Genomic DNA, 24747 nt, shown 5'->3' on the forward strand with positions numbered 1-24747 from the left:
TACTATATGCTCCTTGAAGATAGGGACTGTTTTTCTCATTCCTGTGTCTATCTGCCAACACCCTGCACAGTGCCTGCACATAGTAGGCAGTTGATAAATCTTTGTTGAATGAGTGCATGAATGGCTTTATGGCTTGTACATTTAAAAATTACTCATAATTTATTTTCAAATCATACTAGTTTGGATTCAAATAATTCAAAATCAATATAATGTTCCAGGATACTTCCAACTATTGAAACTATTAAATTAAAAAATATATAACTCACACTTTATTTTAATTAGGCAATTCATAATATAATAAGGTAAAATTAAAAACTGTTATATTTAATAATGCTTTATATTTTGCCTGTATATTTTATAGTACACCATAAAATTAAAATTATCTAATTAAGATATTTTCCCCTCCAAAGTTTATTTCTAATTCTGAAAACTAAAAAGTATTAATGAAAATTATGTTATATATTTTTAAACAGTAAAATGGACATACCTCATCATCAACTTTGTGGGAAAATGACAGGTACAAGTTCTGGTATGTTAGGAAGTTTAAGAAAATAGGTTCAGAATCATAAGTTGGTATATTTGAGTATGAAACACAAATAGTTTAAATTCTCATTAAAACAACTTCAAATTTTAACTATAAAACTGGCAGAAAGATGAGTTGTCAGCCAACATACAACAAATATATCAATCACGTTTTCAAATATTGAAAATGCTTGGGTGAGAAAGAAAATCAGTTCCAAGATGAAATATAATTAAATGAGGCTTGATCTTTTTTACTGAAAATTGAGAGCCTATTTCAGTTACTACTTGGCTCTGTTAGGAAAAGTCTAAACCATTCATTCAAAATAGAACAACTTTGTTTTCTATTTCAGACAGTGCTGTGTAAATGGCCTTTTTTGAGAACAGAAAAATCATTAGTAGTAATTGTGATTCAAGTTCTAGCACTGGCCATTCCTAAATGGATACTTTACCAGTATACTGGCACAATGTGGCCTTCAGAATTTACACCATGTGAATGTATTTTATAAGACACCTTGGTTCTTCTGGTGACTGAAGTTTCTTGGATGGGAATTCAAGATAGATTCATCACAGAACAAATTCCAAGTTACAGTACATTGTGTTAAAATAAGGCTCCAGTGTATTTTGGAAATGTAATAAATGCTGCAGCTTTTCATGCTTACTGGATAAAAACAATTATATAAATTCTTTCTACCTTGGGTCACTTCGATACACATCTCCCCAGAAAACATATCTATTATATACAGTATTGATAACTTAGCAATTAGCTTTAAGCAATTATTTGGTAGTATTACTGCTCTTTATTTATGGCTTTTTAAGCATTTAACTCCTTAAATATTTGAATGGTATTCACTATATTCTAATAGTTCACACACAAAAAAGATGTGAACATCAGCTTGAAAAATTACAAAGCCTTTAAAAATCAGTTTTTTAAAAAAAGGTTATTCAACAACAGATATTAGAGGTACAGAAATGAAACAAACAAAAACTCATTTAAAAATTCCATACATGATCCCCTTCACAGAATGAATCTGTAATCTTGCTTTGTTGTCAAAAAAATGTGGGAAAAAAAGAACACAAGAACTCCTCTCAAGTTTGGATACATTAGCAACACAAGTTTTTTTTTCCCATTTTTAAAATAACCCTTCAGATAATCCATTTTGTAAGGCTATGGTTTTAAAGAAACAATAAATGTGATATTAAAGCTCCCTTTTAAAATGTTTTGACCAATTCACTGTATAGGCTTAAATTAAAATAAGCATTTGCTTAAAGACATGAAAATGTTATACATTTCCAAATAAAAATGTTAATTATATACACTGATTACATTACATGCAATTCATACAAAGGCTATATAAATAAGGCTTTAGGAAACTAAAGTCCAAAGTTCTAGCAGGTAAGTCAGCTGATTTCACATTACAATTCTAATGTTCAAATTATTCAACTAGTAAACCACCAAACTTTGTTTAGGATAGGTAAAGAGCCGAGCATATTTACTCTGAATATGAAACATCTTTTTCCCTATGTTGAAAAACTAGGGCAAATTTAGTTTTATATATTAGATTATATATATATATATATATATATATATATATATATATATATATATATAATTAGTTTAATTTTATAAGCCATGTATTAAAATACATGGTTTACAAGTATTGATTGAGATACAAGAGATTTTTGAAGAATTTTTAAAATTATTTGGGTTAGATACAAATTTATAGAATTAAGGAGACCTACAGCATATATCAAAGGTCACAGCTTAGTTATTTGCTATTTTCTGGTTCTTAAACTAATGAGGAATTATACTAAATGACCTATAGTCTCTTCTAGCTTTAAATTTTTGATAATGTTATTTTGCTTTTAAATAGTTAAGACCATGTCTCAAAGTTGTCTAAATAGACAATGCTGGCCTTGAATTAGTTTTTTTTCACTCCCTTTTCTGGCTTTTAGTTCCCTGTAGTTATTAGTAGGGAGTAAATTTCACATATTCTACTCAGCTGATTCTTAATCCCTGTGCCCCTTCCTCTCCAGAACCCACAGTGCCCAGCACATGGTAAGTACTCAGTACTTATTGAATATTCTTGAATGAGTAGCAAAATATTAGGGATGGATCAAGAATTAAGAATCTGGAGGTGCTAACAGTGGATTTTATAAAAGCCCCAACAAAAATTTCAAAGCTTTTAGTCCCCTTTTCAAATTTACTTTGTTTTGTCTTTGTAAATAACAGGAAAAGAAAATATGGCACAAGAATACAAGGTTAAATTGCTATAGGTAAACTACAAGCAAGGACAAAAAAAATTTTAAGTTTCTATTCATGTATTGAAGAAATGAATTTTATTTATACTACTAGTAGATCCCAGCTGCTCCAGTTGCTCTGAAATATAATCATCTTACCAAAGACAGGAAAAATGTCTTGCAGCATTTTAGTTTTAACAATTGTAATTGTTTAGTTATACTAGAGTAAGAAGCAATTAATGAATTTTTTGTAAATAAAAAATATGTATATACATACCCTGCTGCCTAGGTCAAAATATATCTAACAACAAATTTTCTTGATTTCTATTAGTCATAAAAATAAAGGAAAAATATATTGCAAGTATTTTCTTTATAGATAATTCAATTAATAAACAATAGTTTAATGAACACAATATACAGTGGTTCATATGAATGAACTGATAAGGAGGCAAGAGAAGTATTCAAAACTTGACAGATAAGATATTGTCAAATATAACTAAAGAATATTTGCCTCAATGACACCATTTACAGGCAGTAATTAGATTTTTACACATCGCCATTGTATCTTACATTCAAGGAAAATACAAGTCAGTAGGTTAAGATCCCAAGTCATAATTAAGAACCCCTTCTTTTAGCTTGTAAGATGTAGCCTTTAGATTTGATAATTCCTCTACTTTTAACAATGACCGAATAGCGCAGTAGCCACAGTGGTACCCACTCATGTGCTTGAATGTCAGGGATGCTTTCCTGAAGAGCTGCTTGGAAACTTGCTTCAGAAAGCAGTTCTTAAAATAAACAACAAATAAAAACCCAGTGTTAAATTTGAAAACAAAAGCACTTTACTATGTAAGTAAGCAATTAAATACAACAAAAGAAACACCTCAAAACTGAATATAAAGTATGCTTATTCTTAATGTGTGGTATGAATGTGAACCAGAGTATCAGAAAGACCAAGCCTCAGACAGTTCTTTAGGAAGTTTTTGACATCTGTACCCTAGCCTATTCATAACTTCTGGTGAGTGGAGCCTGGATATTTGTATTTTTTGAAGATCTCCAGGTAACTCTAACTTACAGGCAGGGAAAAATACAAAGAAAAACAAATTACCCATCATAATCCTATCAAACGAAGACAGACCATTTCCATTGTAATGTATTTCCTTCCAACTTTTTTTCTGTATCAATCTCTCCACATCTTAAAAACTAGAAATCATACTATAGTTACAGCCCATTTTACTTATTTTTCCACTTGTATTATGAATATGAACTTGTATATGTAATTAAATATTCTGTGAAAGCATTGTTTTAAATAATTCTCCCAACATTACATTGTATAGATATCCATAATTTATAGGTGTGCTTATTGTTCACTAAAAATTTAGGTTTTTCTTAATATTTTGATAATAAAAATAATGTTCTGATGAACATCCTTAAAATACATGGCTCGCCAGAAAATAACAGGAAAATACAAGTATATTTTGAGGGGGTGATAGATTGCCAATTGCTTTCCAGAAAGACTGCACTTTACACTTCCACTAGCAGCTGATGTTAGAGTGCCAATATTACCATATCCTCACAAGCACCAACAATCATTTAAAAAGTCTTTGTCAATGGTTATCTTTTAATTTGCATCTCTTTGATGAAATCATAATTTTCTAACTCTATAGTTATGTCTAAGCCCTCAACTACTGCTCTGACGTACCACTCCCCTCCTAACTTACTCTTCTCCAGCCATGCTGGCTTCATGGATGTATCCTGAAATATTGAAGCACCTTGGAGCCTTTGAGTCAGCTGCTACCTCTTCCCTGAATACTCTTCTCCCACATACCCACATGGCTCTTGCCCTTCTTGCAGATATCTGATTAATGCCCCTTAGCAGACAGGTCTCCTCGACCACCCCAACAACCCCCACACATGCACTCTTTTCTCTCTCAGCCAACTTTTCACCATAGCATACACCACCATTTATCACAACTGACATTTATTTTTTTGCCTATTTCCTCCAATTAGAATACAAATTCTGTGAAGGTCGGGATTTATTGGACTTGGACCTGTATGTCTACTCAGAACAATGCCTAGAACACATGTCTGTTGAATAAATTTCTGTTGGTCCTCAAATGTCTGTTGAATCAATCAATCAATATGGAGAGATTCCATCGGGGTCAGAACCAGCCACATGGGTGGGGAATAAATGACCAGCTACACAGTAGGACCTGGGAGTACTGAAGGACCTGCCGGCTCCCTATGAACTGCTGTGTTATTTGAACAGCATCAATAGTAAGCTCTCAGTGAATGTTAGCTATCATCATGTGTCAGGCACTTTTCTGAGTACTTTACATATATCAACTGATTTAATCCACATGTTAACCCTCTGACATAGATATTATTATTATTGTTTTACTTTGTATTTGATAATTTATCTGAATTCACACAACTAGTAAATGGTAGTTTTGATAAACGGAATGCAAATGTCTCCTTGGAAAATTAACATTAACATTAATATGGATTTGTCAGATTGTTTAACAGAGAGGAAGAACTTGAGGGAGTGAGACATGACAGATTAGATTTAATGGGAGTCAGGGGAGAGCTAATAAAGCAAATAAGGAAAAAGTTCTGAGGTCTGGCTCACCTACTTCACAATTTTACCCTGAATGTAGTTAAGCTGTTACCACAACTTCTAGGACAAAGAGTAATGGAAAATAAATACTTTCTAAGGAATAAGGGTGATTTTAGAACAGAGGCAGACATTCAGGAAACTTATAAACACAATTCTATTTTAGATGACCAGCAGAGTTAAATGTTTCACATTTTGATGGCTTAAAAAAGAGAAATATTTGACACAATATCAGAGAACAATGTTATTCATTAATTTAACTAATATCTTTTAATTCAACTATGTTAAGTCTTTAGAATCAGTAAACAGAACAAATCTTTTTAAGAGAAGAATTGCTAGGTGAAGGGGGAAAAAAATTAGTGAGAATGTCTGATATCTTGATCTGGGCTGTGCTTACATGAGTGCTGACACAGCAAAGGTCATCAAGCTGTACATTAAGATTTGTGCATTTACTGTATGTACCTCATAAAAAATTAGAATTGTTTTATTACAGATGAAAATATCTGAAGATTCATAATTGGTATATGTAGGATCAGCCTATAAATTCTAATCAAAGGGTTTAGAATTAAAATAAAGACATCCAAGTGTCAAATTATATCAGTAAAACAAAAACATAAAAAAAAGATTAAACCTCTTCTTATACACAATATGTTCTGCCATAGCAATGACGTATTAGCATATAATCTACATGCCAACATTTAGATAACATGGAAATAAAATATTAGATACTTTTCCTATCTCCTTTCCTACTGTAAAAAGGATAGTTTTTTTTCAAGCGGAGCTAGAACAGCGTACAGGCTCATCCATCACCTGTTGGTAACAACTGCTGTTAGTAACTACTGTTAGAAGAGCTCTCCCCAAAGTAAACAGATAAATATATCTACCAACATATGGAGAATTAAAATTTAAATGTTTCATAATAAATCAAGTAATTATTAGATTTTCACTAGAATGACTTAAAAAAAATATGCAGCTACTTACTTGTGAAAGCTTTACTGGAGGAGGAGAGAAAAAAGTCACTATCTCTTGGCATCATTTAAATGGACTGATAAGAAAGTTAGGTTTTCAGATGAAATACTATAATACTAATGTTTCAAATCAGACAGATAGTACAGTATAGTGGGGAAAGGGTCCAAATTCAGCCAGGACCTAGGTTCAAGTTCACACTTTGACCTATACCAGCCAGTTGGGTGACCTTTGCTGGTTTTTTCAACTCTGAGGCTCCATTTCCTCATCAATGAAATGCCTAGTTTCAGCTGTTGTGACGATTACAGATAGTCTCTTTGAGGCTTCTGGTATGATGTCTAGCATTTGAGGAATAATAACTGTTAGAACTCCTATAAAACAGTGAAAAAAATGACAATAGGGCAGACTGCTAATTAATGGTCTAAAGTCTTAAGAGGTCATCCATAAATATCCTAAATAGAAGCTGAATCAAATCACTCATATAATGCCATCTTTTTTAGACATGGAAGTAAAAGTTGAATATTTTTTCTCCAAGAATTTTATTATACCTGTAAGTATAATTTTGCACAATATTTATTAAACAAGAACCTCTATAAAAATGTCACAGAGATTTAAAACTTTCACAATACATTTCTCACTTAAAATTACACAAAAAACTGTTTCATAGAGCCTATATGTTTAGTAAGCAAAATTCTTCTTCCTCTCCCTATGAAACAGTAAAAAAAATGAGAATGGAGCAGACTTCTAATAAATGGTGTAAGTGTAAAGTGTTCTCTTCCCAGCTTTCCTAGTTATCTTGTAAAAATGTTGATAAAAATTATTCTATGGAAGGCAGAGAAGCCATTCTTATTAACCAAATGATGTTTCTGATTAACACCAAATATTTAAGTTTTGACAGTAATGATATTAAAACACCTAATCAATTACCTATCTTAAGATGCTTAAGTTTCAAATTCAATTCTCCTGCCTCTTTTACCAGATATTTATCCTCTTTCATTAAGTGGCTCTTTGGAGTAATCTCTTTTGTACTATGCAAGACTATATAGGATATTATTTAGAATATCTTAAGAGACCTCTTCTGTGTAGCTTAGTATTTACAAACCTCAATAGACTGGATGTTTAGGAAACAAACTCTTCACTTTTTTTCCAATGGTACAAAGACAAAACTAAAGCTTCTGAAACTAAAACAAAGGCAGTTATGTTTTGCACTAGTAAGAATAGTTTTAGATAACAACATTATACATTTATCCCTGTACATAATTAAAAATTAAATTTTAACAAGTAGCCTCTTGTAACATAAAAGCTCACAATCAATCTCTATAAATGAAAATTCCAGTCTTACCTTTTGGATCATTATGAGTCAATAGCTGTATGTCAAATCGTTTAGCAAATGCAGTCAAATCTGGTGGCATCACACAGCAGGAGGCAAGATTAACTTGGTTACTATTTGGTTTTACCTAGAGGAGAAAAAAAAATCATGACATTGCCATTAACTAGGTGCTACAAAAAGTAGAAAGCAATAGGACTCAATTTAGAAAATATGAAACATCACATTCTACAGTGGTTGCAAGTTTATAGAATACTTTTATATGAATGTATTTATTAATGTTAGGCTCTTCTAACTCATGTTAGTGATAACAGGGAAAGGAAAACAGTTCTAGGAGGCAGAAAAGGCCAACACAGTGCTACACTATTTAAAAAGTCTCTCCTAGAACCCGGACTTGAATACGCTTGACCTGGAAACAAATGGGGCTCTAAGTCTGATGGTTCTAGCTGCAGAGTGGGTCTGTCTTAAAGGCAGAGGATCAAATTCAAGTGATAAGTATATTTAATGTTAATGTATAAAATATGGTTATTAAACACATTTTGAAAAAGAAGAATTAGATAATTTCTAATAGCTGTTCTCGTTGATTTACAGATTCGTTCCGGATCACCCAAGTCTCTCCAGTATGATCTTAGCCACACTATGGCTATCAATTTAAAGAGAGAAGGGACAACATTTTCTGTATGGTCTTCCTGTCCATAAGAAACTAAGAGCTCTGAAAAGGAGAAGGCTAGGGATGAAGTAAAAGGAATAAATAACAATACAGAAACGAAAGGTAAAATACAGAAACTGAAGGTAAAGGAAGCAACTTCCCTGATAATTTTGTAGGCTATTAGGCCAGAGTGGCAGTGATTAATTTATGACACCTACTCATTGTATGAACTAAAAAGTCTTACATATCTTTAAGTAACAGCAAAATATTTGTTGTGTCTGGTATTCCCTTACTTAGGAAATTAGAACCATGGCCTAATAATACCTAAAGAAAAAATGTAATATATTTATCACATAAGTAAATCTGAAGGAAACAGCCTTAATTCATTTGGCTATGAATGCTTCAACACACATTTTATAGTGTTTCTGTCACCCATTTTAAATGAGATTGAGTTCCATTAAACATGTATTTGAGAAAAAAAGAATCCAACACTTTAGCTAAAGCCTGCCTCAAAACTGCCACATTTGGAAAAGGCACACTGCAGTGAGTGTCTGCTATGTGCATGAAGCTCAACAGGATGCAGCAAAGGCTCTAAGAGGCTCCTCTCCAAGTGTTTGCGCTCTGGCTGCCCTTTACCTGTGCCCACCGATATAGCTGTTCCAACTGCGTCTTGTCTAGATCAGAGGTACCTATTGCAATAATCTTTTTGCTCTGAACTAAGTTTTCTAATTCCTCCCAATAAGGCCGCAAATGCTCCAAGGAAAGATTAACTCCATCTTCAATAGGAGGTGAAGCAATGATCACAGAATCCAGTTGTGCAATTCCAAGGACTGAACAGGCTGATGTGAAGAAAAACAGAGTATAAATGTTTGTTACATAATAAAAAACAATTATTTCCAATGTCTTTCAAATATCTCACTGAATTCTATGGGATACAGTTCACTATGTTTTTTATATAAAGATCATGTCACTCAGTTTCATAATTTACCTTACCTGTCATTTAGAACATTTCCATCTTTTAAAAAAGTATCAGTGCCCATTCACCCACTTGGTTTGTGTGGCAGATGTGATTTCCTTGACCTGCCTCTCTCCTGAGGAACTCACGCCTACCACAGGCGCCTATTTCTGGGGAATAGGCCTCTTTCTTGTTCCCTAAGTCCTAGGATTTTTTGGTAGCTTCCTTATCTTTGTAAAATTTTCTTCTCCAGTTTACTAGTATCAAATATGGATAATCACAAGAATTCTAACCTAATATTCTGTAATTGGTAGTCAGAGAAAAGAATAAGCTTGAGATTCTGAAAAATTGAATTTATGGTCTTAATCCATTTTATGGAGATAATTTCTTAATTTCTATAAAAATTTAAGAGTTTATTTTTAATTATTCACTTCACAGTAATCAAAGAGCTACTTACTATTATTATTATTATTTTATTAAGGTATCATTGATATATAATCTTATGAAGGTTTCACATGAGCAACATTGTGGTCACTACAATCACCCATATTATCCAGTCCCCCCTACATCTCATTGCAGTCACTGTCCATCAGCGTAGTAAGATGCTACAGAGTCACTACTTGTAAAGAGCTAATTATTTAAGGATTCAACATAAATATTGAAGAATGTTTTAAAAGAAAAAGTTTTGAAAAACCATACTACCTCAATAACCCAATCAAGTGTTGAAATGGATAAAAATGTTTTGTTGTTGTGTTTGTGGTATTTCATCTATAGTACAAAAAGAGCTAATATGATTGAGGAAAATTTCCATCTCCAAACATATAATTAACATCTAATTATGTTACATTGCTCTTACATATCAAAATATAGGCCCTATATAAGCTGGTATGATTCTACAGAAGCCTTAAGAAATTATGCTAGGATGTTGAAAGGTAAAATTGGATTTAATTCATTTTCTTTTTACCTCGACCTTAACTGAAGATATAACTAATACATCTACACTACTTTAAATTCCACAATGAAGAAAGAAAGTTAAATTTCTGCTTACCCATATCAACAGCATTTCTAGTTGATGATGAAGAATTTGATTCTACAATGAACAGTTTTGCTGGATAACAAAGAAAAAAAAACCTGATGACTACTATATTGTATTAAGTGTTAATAACACTAACATGACAGGTGATCCTCAATTAATTATTTTTCTTTTTCTAGTCACACAATTTTATAATTTTCATTGTAAGACATAAAAGTGTATTTCCATTGTAATTTTTAAATTATATGCTAGTTGCCCATGCACATGTCTGTCAAAACAAAAAAGCAAATACTAATTTCCCATTTGTTACAGGCAGCTCAGAAATAGAAACTTAAGTTAGTAAAATGTACATTTTTATGAATTAAACATGGAGCATATTTTATACTTTATCCAATAAACTAAAATACACAGAGACAAAATTAAATTGCTTGTAATGAGAAAAAACTTGAAAAGAAAACCCTGCAGCCCCATCTTCCTGATGTAGTCACTTCAATTTTTAGATATTACCTCCAGTTCTTGGTCATATGAAGCAGATTATATAAATTTTTATAGTAATATAAATTTTACAGTAACATAAATTGTGTTTATAGTAGTAAACTTCTTACACCCTTGTGCAGTATTTAGTTATCTTAAGTTTTTTTAAAATTATCAAAACAGTAATGTATCCCTCTATACATGAGGAAACCTACAAGAGTAGAAAGACCAAAAAAAGTAAAAGCTGACAAGTCTCATCACCAGAAGCAATTAGTTAAGATTTTGAATACTTTTTATTCTTAGTGAATAATTTTACAAACTCGTTTTTTATGGTTAAACATTATTCTAGAATTTTGATATGGCATAATTAACTAAATGATTGCCTGCTTTTGAAATTTAGGTTAGTTCCAGTTTTTTGTTATCATATACAATGCTAAAATAAACATCTTGGTAACTTTTTGCTCAATTTTATGCTGAAGCATTTCCCAAGTACAAACAGTCAGAATGTGATATATGAGTCCAAAGATCTGATATTTTTTGGGAGTCTTGTTCTATTTACCTCCTATTTCTATATAAAAGAATTGTACCAGTTTACTAAACCACTGAAAGCTAAGAGTTACTCTAACAGTACAGGATGCTATTAAAAATATACTTTTTGCTAATTTAGTAAGCACAGTATATATCTGCCCACTACCACATTAATTGGCATTTCTTTGGTTACCAGGAAATTTTAGTAGCTTTCTGTATTTATAAGGTTAAGGCTTCGGTCTGATTTCAATTCAGCTTTGTATGCATACATTTATTTTATGTAAACTCACTGTTCAAAAACCTAAATTTACTCAATAGACAAATAGGTAGAGTAGTAGGAGAGCAAGAAGAGAGAAATCAGACAGAGGAATGGAGAGAAAATAGGGCTAATGATATACCCTTATGTAAAGTGCCTGACATTCAACATACACAACTTATCCTTGTATGTTTCTTTTATTTGTCCTTTCTACTGCTATATAAATCTTCCTAAAATATTGTTTTCTCACATTTCTCTTCATTTAAAAGCCATCACAGCTCCCCTACCAGGTGAGAGTCCATCGTCACCTCTTGGTCCAACCTCAGCTCCTACACTTACGCTCTACGAAAACCCTTCCCGCTACTATCCCTATGGCTATGCATTTGTGTCATTTGAAATGGGCTCCTCTCTCTCTCTCTGAAAGAAGAGCATTTTTAGATAGGTAGAGGGAAGAAAGGTCTTCATAGGGGGAAAATTTTGATACCAAAATTTGAGATAAAAAATCTCCAGCTCTCCAGGAACTGAGGGCAACTTCTAAGAGCTCCAAGATGTATCTAAACCGTAAGTAACTGCAATCAATCACAGAGACAATGTTGGTTTTACTTCCTTTCCAAAAAAAACCCAATATGAAATCAATAGGAAGAAACTTTGGATTCAGGCATACTTGGATGGATTCCTGGATCAACCACTTACTGTCTCACAAGCTGCAAGTTATTTAATGTTACTTATGTAATGAAGAGAATAGACTTACCTTGTAGAGTTGTTTAAATAATTATATAAAGACATATTACCAAAAAGTGCTGAGTACAGTGCCTGGTACAAAGCAAGACTCAACAAATGGTAGTTATTATTATTATTAGAGTCAAAAAATAAGTCTAAAAACTTATCTCATCTTACAAGTCTACCCCAATAAAAATAACCACATCACCACAACCACAAATGGTAATAAATAATAGCTACCTAGCACTGACATTGTGCAAGCACTGTGCTAACTGCTTCTTTTGTTATTTTATCCAACTTAGAAAGAGGTCTGAAACGGATGCATTACCATTTTATAGATGGGGAAACTGAGCCTCAAAGGGGTTAAATAACTTGTTAGTCCAAAGTTATACAAGTCAGTAAGCAGCACACCCAAGAATTGTAATTAGTCATGTTCAAGCTGTAACGGCTGTGCTATGCTGACTGTAAGCTGAGGATAAGAATAGTGCATCTTTCATTTTTCCATCCTGTAAGCATAGCACAGTCTCTAGAAAGCAGTTGCTCTATACATTTGTTGAATGGGTATAATATGTATTTTATTTCTCTTTATGAAGCTTGTTGCCCAGATTTCTTTCTACATTCCCAGGCAACCTCAGCTTAGCAGTGTCCCATTAGGGAGGGAGGGCTGATTGCTTGCCTTGGGTACACATTGCTTTTATTCTTTCCATTCCCTCCAGCATAATCATCCTAATGCTTTCAAGTCTGGCATATTAACTAATGAGACCATTGTGAAGAACAGCAAGGTGAAGTTCTATTCTGACTCCACTTAAGTAGCTAACACTGACCTATAATTCCTTCTTAGTGTTGACATTAAAATTATGTTGAAAAAAATTTATATTTATCACACTTAGTGACTGAGTTTCTCATTATCAGAAACAAAGACAGGCTTATTCCCTGACAAAACCTTGCTATCACTTCCGTTGTATAACAAAATAAATTGTAAAGGCTGGACTTTACCAGAAACCTTCATTTCTTCTCTTTCATCAGGATTTATCTTTTCTACTGCATGAGATACAGTACATTCCAAGACATCTGGAAACTCCTATAATAAACACATGTTTGCAATAAATATAAAATTAGTGTTTCTGATTAGCTATAGTTTCTATTGTTGACAACACCCCTTAGAAGCAGAGAACCCATAAGACAAAGGATTCTCCACCTCATGTCTAGAGGGGTTCATAAGGTTTGCAAAGCGCTGAAATAAAGGAAAAACGCTGTGTGTGTGTGTGTGTCCATTTTCTAGGGAAAAGTGTCTGATTTTGATCGGGTACTCAGAGGGATGCAAGATCAAAAGAGACAAATGGGGCAGAGGGTACACGTGAAGAGTTAGAGCCACTAGAACAGCAGATAATTTTACTTAGAAAAGAAGCTAATGAAAAATAATAAATATTATCCATTCTGGATAATGACATGTTAAAAACTTTCTATATTAACCACAAACATATTAAACCAAAACTTTTTTTTCTGAGTATAAGAAAAAGTAAAGGCCATTCCAATGTATTATAATGAATTATTTATGAGGAAACTGATTAAATGTTAGTACATATAAAACAAATATATTAACTCACATTTACGTAATTAAAATAAACAGTGATGCCTTTCCCATAATTCTTGAGTGTATTACAATACCTGGCACATATTAGGGGTTCAGTAAGTGTTTACTAGTCATGCACAGTGTAGATGGTCATTTCAGAGAAGCAGCAATGATGGAAGATATTAATCATTGTCTGCCTAGCAGCTCTACAGTTATACACTTGCAGTATGCCCAGGGGAGCAAATATTTCCAGAGTACATCCTCTTCCACACTTAAAGTTGACTATGTAATTTGTTACCAGCTGTGTTGGATTCCAAAGAGTAGTTTACAGACAGGTGCTCTGTATATTAACATTTATGATAATAGCTATATATTGACATTTAATGAAACACAGCTCCTTAATGTTTTGCCAGAAGCTGACATTTAAAAAATCATTTCTAGTGACTGTGATTGGAGTAATACTCTACCAAAGCAATCTACTAACCAAAACTGTTTGATAGTCACTCCTTTACTAGACCAAATATAAACAGGAACAATTACATTGTGAGGAAACTGTGGCAGGAATTAAGCACAGAGAATCCAAGTACCTTGTCTATTTGAAGAGCTGATCTCACAGTCCAGAGTTTCTGTTTTATGCTTATATCTACTGGGTCAGACTGCCATCTCAGCAAATCAGCCACAGGAAGTTTTATGCTAATTTCCTATTTGACTTCCTTATCAAAAGTGAGGAAATTGATTTACAACTTACTTCCCTTTTGACCTACATGATTTCTTCATTCACATTTTACTTACCCTGATCAAATCAGAGCTGATTTGGGAACTCCACTCATTCAAGGTCTTTTGGATACAATCTCGAAGCTGCAAAAGGAATGCATTTTGAAACTGTTATTCAAATTCAATAGAACTTTTCTATATTTCTATTATAAGAAGGTAGTATTATTTTGATAAGTAGGAAAAGGAAGATGTCAGTAAGAAATACCATACAAAAAATCTTTAGTTCTACAAGGTTTTTGTTTTCGTCAACAAAGATATATTTGTATGTTCTATCCTGCTTTTATTTCTCAAATGTCATGACCTAAAGCAGTCATCTCATTATTTTTAAAGTGTTTTAAAATAGAATGAAATTAACCAATGAAAATTTAAACTCTTGAGACATAAAGCACCCATAAAGAAACAAAATTTTTTTAAGAATAAGGTTTATAAATGGAGGACATGAGTTCAAGACCAGGGAGCATGACTAGAATTAATATTAACCGCTATACTATTCTTCAAAGACAAAGGATACTCAAGTGTGGCTAGAGGAACTCCTACATGAGATTCATCTGTACTGTTCATTAAAAATTCAAATTCCTGAGTCCCATCCTATACCTGTTGAATCACTCTCTAAGGGCAGCACTCTCATTTTAACAAGCATCACAAGTAAGTACTCTTATGTTTGAAAATCACCATAGTCATATTTCACAGAAGTCACCTTGCATAATGACAATCCATCTATCATTTCCTATTAGGTACATCTCCAACACATCTTCAATGATTTCTTATATAAATAAGCAAAAAAAATTTACATTAATATTATAGTATGCTGTAAATTAATTAAAGTGTTTATTCTTTCATCTCTTACATGAGTGTTTTTCAAACTTATTTGATCGTGGTCCAAAGTAAGACATACATTCTACACAGTGAGTGAGGACCTACATACATGTAACAGAACAAAAATTCACAAGAGGATATTTATGTTCACTACATACAGGCACTCCGGTGGCTTCTATTCTATTAGAAAAAATACGCTGTTTTAAGACTCACTAAACTGATTTATGACCACTAATAAGTAATATTAGCAGTTTGATCACTGCTTTAGAAATATCCAAGGGCACAGTGCTTTGCATTCTATGGACAATCAATGAAAAAATAAATAAGTAACTAGAAGCAAGTCCCTGAATTGCAAAAGCACTTTCCTGATAGCGACAACAGAGACTAAACTTCTGAACTCATCATCTGATCTATGATTGCTGATGATAAAAACCGATACAAGCATTTTACTGCTTATATCTTAGCTAAGATAATTACTAGGAAAAACTGGTTTACCAATTTAAGAGCTCAAAGTCACCTATGTTAAGATTTACTATCCAGAACAACACTATGTGCTATCCACAACAGCCCACAAGAATTCAACTTACAAGGTCTATATTTTTTGGAAAGTATTATATATAATCCAATTTAACTAAATAAAAATCATTCCAGACAGAATTATGAATCAAAATTATTTTAAAAGTTAGTAGAAGTTGATGTAGCAGGACCACCTAGAAGTTAACAATTCTATCAGGATTGCTTTGGCTTAAATCGTGGGAGAATTTTAGTAAATTTTCCTCTGGAAGGATGACTCATTTGCATAAGGCATTCCTTAATTCCTCAATTCAGAAAGGTAAGTATCTCTTCGGAGTATTCACCCCCTTCTTGAAACCATTTTTAAAATTAATGCTGGGTTCTTCAAAATATCAGGACAAATCATAGAACAGTCCAATGTTAAAATAATATGAGAAAATCATTGACTTTATCACAAACCTAGTGATTTTTAATCTTCTCAATGTTATCTATATTGACTAAACCTTTTACTTTTCTGTTTTTTGCCCTTTTCATTATCATACACACCTAGTATTCATACATACACTGAAGATAAGTATCATCATAATGTAGTGTTTCATTAGATCTCCAGTTGTATAAGAGTTTTAAAAATAGCACGATTCAACAGGGCAAATACCTTTACAACAAAGAATTGGACAAGACAGTCCCATAAAAGCCCATTTAAAAGAAAAGGTTTGATTTCATGAAATTTTAGGGAAACAAAAAATCTAGGCAGAGACTGTGGGTAAAATTGTAATATTTCCAGAATATCTCACCTGGCTTTAGTACATCTGCATATCAATAGGCATTCAGAGGTGGAAAGAAGTATGGCTTTAGTGCATTTGCATCATTCTTCAGGGGTGGAGAGAAGTTCATCTCCAGATCATTGGGTAATTAACAGGTGCTTATCTGCACCTGAGAGGGGAAGGGAGGGCTGGCTTTGGCTTCTGCTGGAGCAGGAAAAAGAGAAACGGCGCCAGACTGCAGTTTGTGAGCAATAAATGGGTTTTAAACTTTATTTCTCCCTGTGATTGATTTTGGTTTTTAGAGATATTTTGCCCCAGGATTTCCTCTCCCCGGACTTACATCTGGCATAATCGGCAGGATTCCTATGAACCCAAAATCTGTTATAATGGGTGTGACCTTTGGGAGGCCCACCCCTAGCAATGATGGGAAGAAGTGGCACTTGCGCCAAAGGACATGTGTCTACACTCGTGTGGTCATGGAGGCACCACCATTGCTGCTGGCTGCACCAACCCCCACTTGTGACCTGAGCCTAAGGCTACTTACTGCCACTGCCACTGCTGCCGCTTCTGCTGCCAGCTGGAGCCTGGTCACAACTATGGGAAGGCGCAGAGGTCTGGTATATCTTAATAGAGAAGCAACTGGCTGCTGTGTACCACGCCTTGCTGCCTACAGAGCCCATCACCAGAAAAACTCTGACCAAGGTAATAACCACCTATCCCATCACGCGGTGGGTGAGAGACTGGACCCAAAGGCCATGGAGTGGTGTGGCACAGACATCTACCATATATCATGTGACTGGCCATTTGCCTTTGGCATCCCCGGGAAATAACGAAGCAGACGCATTGGCCCAGGTGCGCTGGTTAAAAGGAAAGCCTGCCTCTGATGTGGCACAATGGCTACATCAGCATTTGGTACATGCGGGGCAAAAGACAATGTGGGCTGTAGCCTATTGGGGCTTGCCATTGACTTTTGAAGAAGTCAGCCGATTCCAGAAGGAGTGCCTTGCACGTTGTGCAGATCAGCAAACCACCAAGAGAGGTCTAGAGCATCTCTTTGCAGCCTATGGCCTATTGCCAGTGATTGATAGCGATCAAAGCACCCACTTTACTGGACATGTGTTGCAAGGATGGATGCAGCAATTAGGAATAAAATGGACGTGGCTCTGGACATTTCGACACATGGACCGGCAATGGCTGGCTCTTCTGGCACCTTGGGGAAAAGGCCTGGAAGCTGGCCTCCTGTGTATTCCTGTAGTAACAGCAAAGTGGCCCAATCACGGTTATTTGCTTCTATAGTCCTTGCGTCCTGGATGAGCCCCCTGGCTGCAGCTGCCAAGTGATAGCTGGAATGGATGAGCTTTGGACTTAGTCCGCATGGTACTTTGAACCTAGCTGAATCCTCTGGCTTGAGAATTATCATGGTTGTGTTGCTGCTGTCAAGAAAAAAATGCTTAAAGAGAGCCTTGACTTTGTCTAATGTTTGGTGAAAGTTTTGTGAGCAATCTAGCATAGTTGTTAGGAATGAGTAAAGAAGTTTAAAATCATATTTTGTGCTTAGTGAGAGATTGTGCTGTAAACTACATTTACTTAATCTGCATGGGCTGAATCCTCTGGCTTGAGGATTATCAAGATTTTATTGCTGTTGCTATTTCTGTTATTAGATTGGTAATTGTAAGGCAAGATTTCTGGAGGGATGGCCTGTGGGTAAAATTGTAATATTTCCAGAATATCTCACCTGGCTTTAGTACATCTGCATATCAATAGGCATTTAGAGGTGGAAAGAAGTATGGCTTTAGTGCATTTGCATCATTCCTCAGGGGTGGAGAAAAGTTCATCTCCAGATCAGTGGGTAATTACCTGGGCGAGGAGGGCTTATCTGTACCTGGGAGGGTAGGGGAGGGCTGGTTTTGCTGCTGCTGGAGCAGGAGAGAGAGATGGGCCGGACTGCAGTTTTGTTAAGAAATAAACAGGTTTTAAACTTTATTTCTCCCTTTGACTGATTTCAGTTTTTAGAGGTATTTTGCCCTGGGATTTCCTCTCCCCAGACTTACAAGACCATAGAATGAAAAAACAAACATTAGAACTAGAAGAGACCTTCTAAGAAATGTAATCAAACTTCCTACTCAATGTGTATATTTGCTCAATAATGAGTGATTTATTCAGTTTGTTTGTTCAATGAGGTTAAACTGTTTCCAGAAGCATATCCTAATTTGGAGTTCTGGTGGTTACAAAGTTCTTTTTTAGGTGGACACACAAACATGCCTCTCCTAAACTATTTTCCCTACAATATGCTGTCATATCTTCAAGTTTTTCTTAAATGTTTTCCAGTTTCTTTAGTTTCATCCCTCTTATGCAGCACCCAAACTAAAACACACAGAACAGAATTTGTCCTTTGAACACTGTTTTTCAAAGTTTGGGGTATAACTCATTACTGCATTAAGAAATCAAGGTTTTAAAAATTAAAATAGGATAGAAAAAAATCAGAATTCACAGCATATAGTAAGGGATAATATCTTTTCATGAAGCCTTTGAGATATATATATATAAATTTATATATTAAATATATATGTATATATAATTTATAACTATGAACTGGATAGCAAGGTAAATGCTTCTCACTGGGTTTGCAGTCAAAAACCCTTGAAAGCTACTACTTTGAGTGTGTTGCACTGAGACAAAGACAGAGAAAATTTCACCCAATATTATCAATATACATGAAAAATGGTGTATTGAACCAGCAGCATTGGAGGAAGTTAAAGGTCTAGAACTAAATACTTAAGTTTATTTAGCTTTGGAAGAAACAGTCCAAGTGGCATGGTCTAAATGAAAGAAGACATACAAACTAAGCTGAAACCTGGACACAGAATATGGTAGATTTTGATTCCCATTAGAGTTACAACCAAGAGTTCTCGTCTCCTGATGGGCGTCACAAGTAACACAGGCCTGGACACAGGTCCAGCGCTACTCAGAGGGATGCCATGTGCTTGCTGCCCAGTACATCGCCAACATCTTACATAAAAGGGCAGAAACTGATAACATCATAAAATGACAGTTTAGGGCACTTTTTTCTTCTCATCAAGATTTGTTTTATTTTTCTCATTGAACCAGATAATAAGGGAGATAAATGCGTGTATGGTGAGAGTTTTCACGTATTCTCTTAATCCTCACAACCAGCTGATGAAGAAGGTATCATTATCTACCTTCAAAGTTATGTAAGCAGACTCAGGGTAACTTTCCCAAGTCACACGCATCCTAAATTAAAGGTTTGTTTTATTTATTGCTATTTTTTAATACTAAAATTGTCCCATATCACCAATATGCCTCAGCAATGAATTGTGCACAATGACTGTCTCTCTTGCCAGGGAGGGCCAGCTATGTAACAAACATGGAAGAAGTGTGTAATTCCAGATTAATTTCTGCCACTTCAAACCAGTGATCAGTCTTTAGGCAAATAAATGGAGGCAGACTAATCTAGCACAAGAAAAGTATATACCTTACTGCAAAGCCGAATTGGAGAGTTTAGTCATTTGTCTCACAGCAATAAAATTGTCAGAGTCCTAAAAGCCAACTGGATTATTACTACTTCATCTAAACCCTCAAAAAGCTTATCTCTAAAACTATTTCTTTACCTGGACACGATGGGGAAAGGGAGCGAGAGGTAAAGCTAGGTTCTGGCCCTCTCCGAGCCCCCTGCCAGAGAGGGATCTAATACGCTGGAGAGCTTGGCTACCCGGGCGGAGGAGCACCCGCCAACTGCATTAAAACGCGTGGCCCGCAGCAGCAGGTGAGGACGCGCGGGGAGCTGACAGCTGCCCCGGCTGCTCCCGCGGGCGTAGACAGGACGCGCGCCTCTCCGGCGCCCTGCGCTGCGCCCCAAGCCCGACCTCTCGCCCTCGCCTCCGCGCGCTGCCTCCCTCTCAGAGTCGCCCGGCCGGCCCGCGGCCTGCCCCAGGCGCCCCGCTCTCCTGCGCTCACCTCCTCGCTGTGCGTGGACGGGCACTTCTTCCGCAGGCGGCCCCAGTTCAGCAGGTTTCCCGTCTGCAGGTGCAGGGTGCGGGCCCGCGCCAGGAGCGCCCCGGCCGCGCGGCTGTCGGTGCCCATGGCAGCGTCCGACGAAGGAGGCCGTCCCGCAGGATGCGGTGCCCGGGCCGGAGAGCCAAGCGCGAGGCTGCCCGCCCCGCGCGGCGGGACCTTGGCCTGCGCTCGGGCCCGAGGGAGGCCGGCCGGCGCGGGAGCGGTGGCCCAGCAACCCGGGAAAGACGCGCTGTGGCTGCGGCTCCTGCTCCTGTCGCCGCGGGAGAGCTGCCTACCAACTGAGACAGCCGCTTCCTGGAAGACAATGACTAAGCAAAAACCGCGGCGGGGAAAGTGCTTCGTAACCGTTACCCGTCCCCCGGCGGGGCCCGGCGGGGCGGGGCGGCAAGCGGGCAGCGGGATGCCGGCAGGCGGGTGACTGGCCCTCGGCCTGCGGCGGGCGTGGCGCCGGGCGGCGGAGAGCGGGGCGCGCGGGGCGGAGCGGGGCGCGCGGGGCGGGGCGGGCTCCCCCTGCTGGTCAGAGGACAGCGTGCCGGCCCGCGCCACCTCCGCCTAGTGCCGCCTACTGCGCTCGCGGTCTCGCCTCCCAGCCAATGGGCGGTCACGCTGGTGATCTCGTTGCACACCTCCTTAGAAAGGCAGCGAAGGCGTCCTCCAAGGATTTGAAGAACTGGCTGGTTTCAGTTTTCAGACTAAAACCAGATGTTAAAGCACAAGTGCCTCATGAGCTTCTCCTTTGCTTTGCTACCTTAACAGTTCGTTTCCTTCTTTAAGGGATTTTCCCCAGACTGCCCATTTTTCTTCATGTCCATAAATTAAAAGTCTGTTGATTTGCACTCTTTGCTGAGCAGTATGTGAAGTCAAAGGATAAGACTTAATCTTTGTACTTGAGAAATTTATAGTTCCAGAGACAAGGCCTAAGCATATGAAACACTAAGTAATAATTTAAATTTATCGCAGGTCAGTTTCCAGATGTGTCAGATTAAGAGAAAAATTAAACCTGTGAGATCAGTGAAGATTTTATCACCCATTCTCTTACAGGTGGTTGTGATTCATTATTCCTATTAAAGTTCATGTATGATAGACTTGATATGAGTCTCAAATTGAGTTTTCCACAAGAGACTTACTTTTGCTGAGAGTAATCAGACATGTCAAAAGGCAAAATGCTATTGAAAACAGAGATGAATTCCAGTTGGTAAGAATTAGGGTGAAGGTGGAATAGAAGCTCCGTAGCAGGAGGTAAGAAATTGAGCCTGATCTTAAATAAATGTTGGCTGAATGAAGGTAAGAATTCCTTGATGAGAAGGGTTATCGTAGGAGAAACAAACATGGGATACTTTAACATTAACATTTTATTCTTATGCTGAATTTGCTATGGCATTTCTTGACTTTTTGTATATTCTTTAATACCATGCAAATAATTCTTGATTATAGCTTGATTAAAGGTGGTTACACCTCCTAAGCTATTAAGTCAGCTTCCTTGCTGGAAATTAATACAGCATATTGCTATTGCCATAAACCTGGAAGCTGTATGCTTGTAAAACTGAGTTTATCAGGTACTGGTTATTTTAAATTAGGTCAGCCTCTGTGTTTCACTTTCTCTAATCTGGGTACATGATAGTTTAAATTATATGAAATAATTGATATTGACCATCTTTATTCTATAGAAATGGCACATTCCCATAGTTCCACCTAATATAATAGTTCCCACATTGGGCAGGTGTGAGGAATTAATGAGAGAATTTACATAAAACCCTTAGCACGGTACTGGCTCATAGTAAATGCTCAGCAAGTGAAAGCTCCTATTAAGACCTCTGCTCTTTCCCCCTTACAATCCAGTTCTTGTAACATTGGCAAATTCATGACATGAATTCACAGCACCATCATATTATATTTAAAAAATTATATATGCAACTCATTTACTCTTAACAGCAGCTCAGATAAATGACTTGATGAAAATCTCACTGTCTTAGGGCCCCAATCAAAATCTAGATCCTTTGCAAACTCCTTCCTCTTCCATACTATAATTTATTTTATGACATAAAAAAGTGTATTTATTAAGGTGATTTTAATTCTTGAATGTGTGTGTACATGATTTTTATGCTTTTTATGTCAGCCCAGCTTTATTTTACTATATATTATACTTAATGCCTTGCCATGGCACTAGAGTTTTGGGAGAGGGAAACTTCATCTTCTACATTTATTTGGTGACAAAAGCAGGGAATGCAAAACCAGAAGAACTTTATTACATACAATTATTTTGAGTGAATCTTTTTTTCCTCTTATCTATGGAAGAGGAGTAATATTGCTGACATTTCTATCTTTGGCAATAGTGTAAATTTTGATTTTAGATTCTTTAAAATTATTCTACAAATGTTTGTGAATGCAAAAAAACACTGATATCGACTGCTCTTTTCTTCATTCTCCTTGACCTTTCCAGAATCTGATCCTATTGTCCATGTTCCTCTTTTAAAACCACTTTCCTTATTTGGCTTATAATATACTATACCAGTTTCCTCAACATATTTGATCACAAAATACTTTAAAAACTTATAAAGTACTGTCCAAAGCCCAAAAGAAGCTCATGAGCTATAAGTGTTCAGATTAAAGCAGTCATCAAAAATGGTCTCATGGATTAATTAATTGTTGCAGGAAGTGATTACATTTGCATTCATGGTCTGTTTTTACTTTATATAAGAATAAACAAAATTTAAGAATTAAATGTCATTTTACCTTATTAAGGGACCAGCTAGTGCATTCATTCTTAATAAGGTAAAATGGATTTAAATTCTTGAATTTTGGTTTAATTCCTGAAAGCATAATTGTTGTGTCTGTGTTACCATATTCAAGCACCACTAACTGCGTCATGGCCACTTTGGAGATGACAGTTTTACAAAGAACTTTAGGATTGTCACTGTTACACAATCTGGAGCAGTTAACTTATGGCTTGGAACAGAGCATGGGCGAGTACAGAGGAGTGGAAACTCCACGGTGTTTTCTGAAGGCTGGGAAGTGGGGTGTTCTACCAGGAGCAGGAGCGTCTCTTCAAGGTGAAAGGAATGAAGGTGTGATTAAACGAGGGCCATTAACATCACGCTGAGGCTTTTGGGTTTGGTTTAAGAAGCCTCTTGACCTTGAGTAAATGAGATTATTGACTCCAACCAATAAATAAGGAAAAAAATCTATATTTAAAAATAATATTCATTTATTCAGTAGATATTTCTTGAGTGTCTAGTACTTGTCAGGTGCTGGACTAGGCACCACAAAATCAAGGTGAGCAAAGTAAGACTTTATCCCTGTTCTCATGTCATTTGCAGTTTGGTGGAAGAGGCCAACTTTCATCATCTAATGACAAGGAAATGTAAAATTCTACTGCGGCTGTTACTCTGAAGACGGGGTACAAATATAATAATTCTGCAAGTGGTATGTAAAACTGTAGTGGGGAATGATCAGTACCGAGAGACCAGCATGAAGACTCTGGGAGTCACCTAGACACAACTTAGTGAGAGCCGGGCCCACAGTGAATGGAAGCTGTGAAGATGCAGCCAAACAGAATGCTTGTGCCTTCATTGTGCCCTAGTTAGTAGAAAGGAGAGAGATCAGATTACTATGGTGGGGTTAGAAAAACTGGTAATATTTACTTAGAGCAAGCAACATAAGAAATAAGGCACAGAGAAAAGTCAGGGTGCCAAAATATAGCAATTAGCCTTTTAATGTATTTTTCCATACTGATAAGAACACAGTCAAACTGATGAAATCCTAGCACAGTCTGCCCCTTATTTATCACATCTAGTTTTTAGGTGTGTGCAGTGGGCTAAAGTCACTTTATGATACTTATCTATTACTTCACAGATTGAGGATTATGGGATGTGTCCAAAGTAATGATCTGTCTATACAGAAAGTATTGCTGTCAGCACAAAATGAAGTTTCTGGTGCATGGTAGGTGATCAATAAATACTTGTTGATTGAATGAATGAGTGCTATTTCTGATGG

General features: G+C 36.1%; 1 protein-coding gene across 2 annotated transcripts; it reads right to left on the reverse strand.

The window, feature by feature from the left end:
- Nucleotides 1–2840: 2840 nt before the first annotated feature.
- Nucleotides 2841–21203, reverse strand: GCLM (glutamate-cysteine ligase modifier subunit). 2 transcript variants are annotated; one of them, XM_036998116.2, is made up of 7 exons: nucleotides 20695–21190; nucleotides 14645–14710; nucleotides 13276–13360; nucleotides 10317–10376; nucleotides 8950–9152; nucleotides 7680–7794; nucleotides 2841–3545 (listed from the first exon to the last, which is right to left on the reverse strand). In XM_036998116.2, exons 1-7 carry the CDS (start codon nucleotides 20818–20820, stop codon nucleotides 3376–3378), a joined length of 825 nt encoding a protein of 274 aa, XP_036854011.2. In that variant the 5' UTR covers nucleotides 20821–21190; the 3' UTR covers nucleotides 2841–3375. The 2 variants fall into 2 exon arrangements, with proteins under 2 accessions (XP_036854011.2, XP_036854012.2); XM_036998117.2 differs by having other exon boundaries at nucleotides 3478–6708; nucleotides 20695–21203.
- Between the last annotated feature and the right edge of the window lie 3544 nt (nucleotides 21204–24747).

The sequence above is a fragment of the Manis javanica genome, chromosome 4 (assembly GCF_040802235.1).
Source record: "Manis javanica isolate MJ-LG chromosome 4, MJ_LKY, whole genome shotgun sequence".
Classification (NCBI taxonomy): Eukaryota; Metazoa; Chordata; class Mammalia; order Pholidota; family Manidae; genus Manis; species Manis javanica.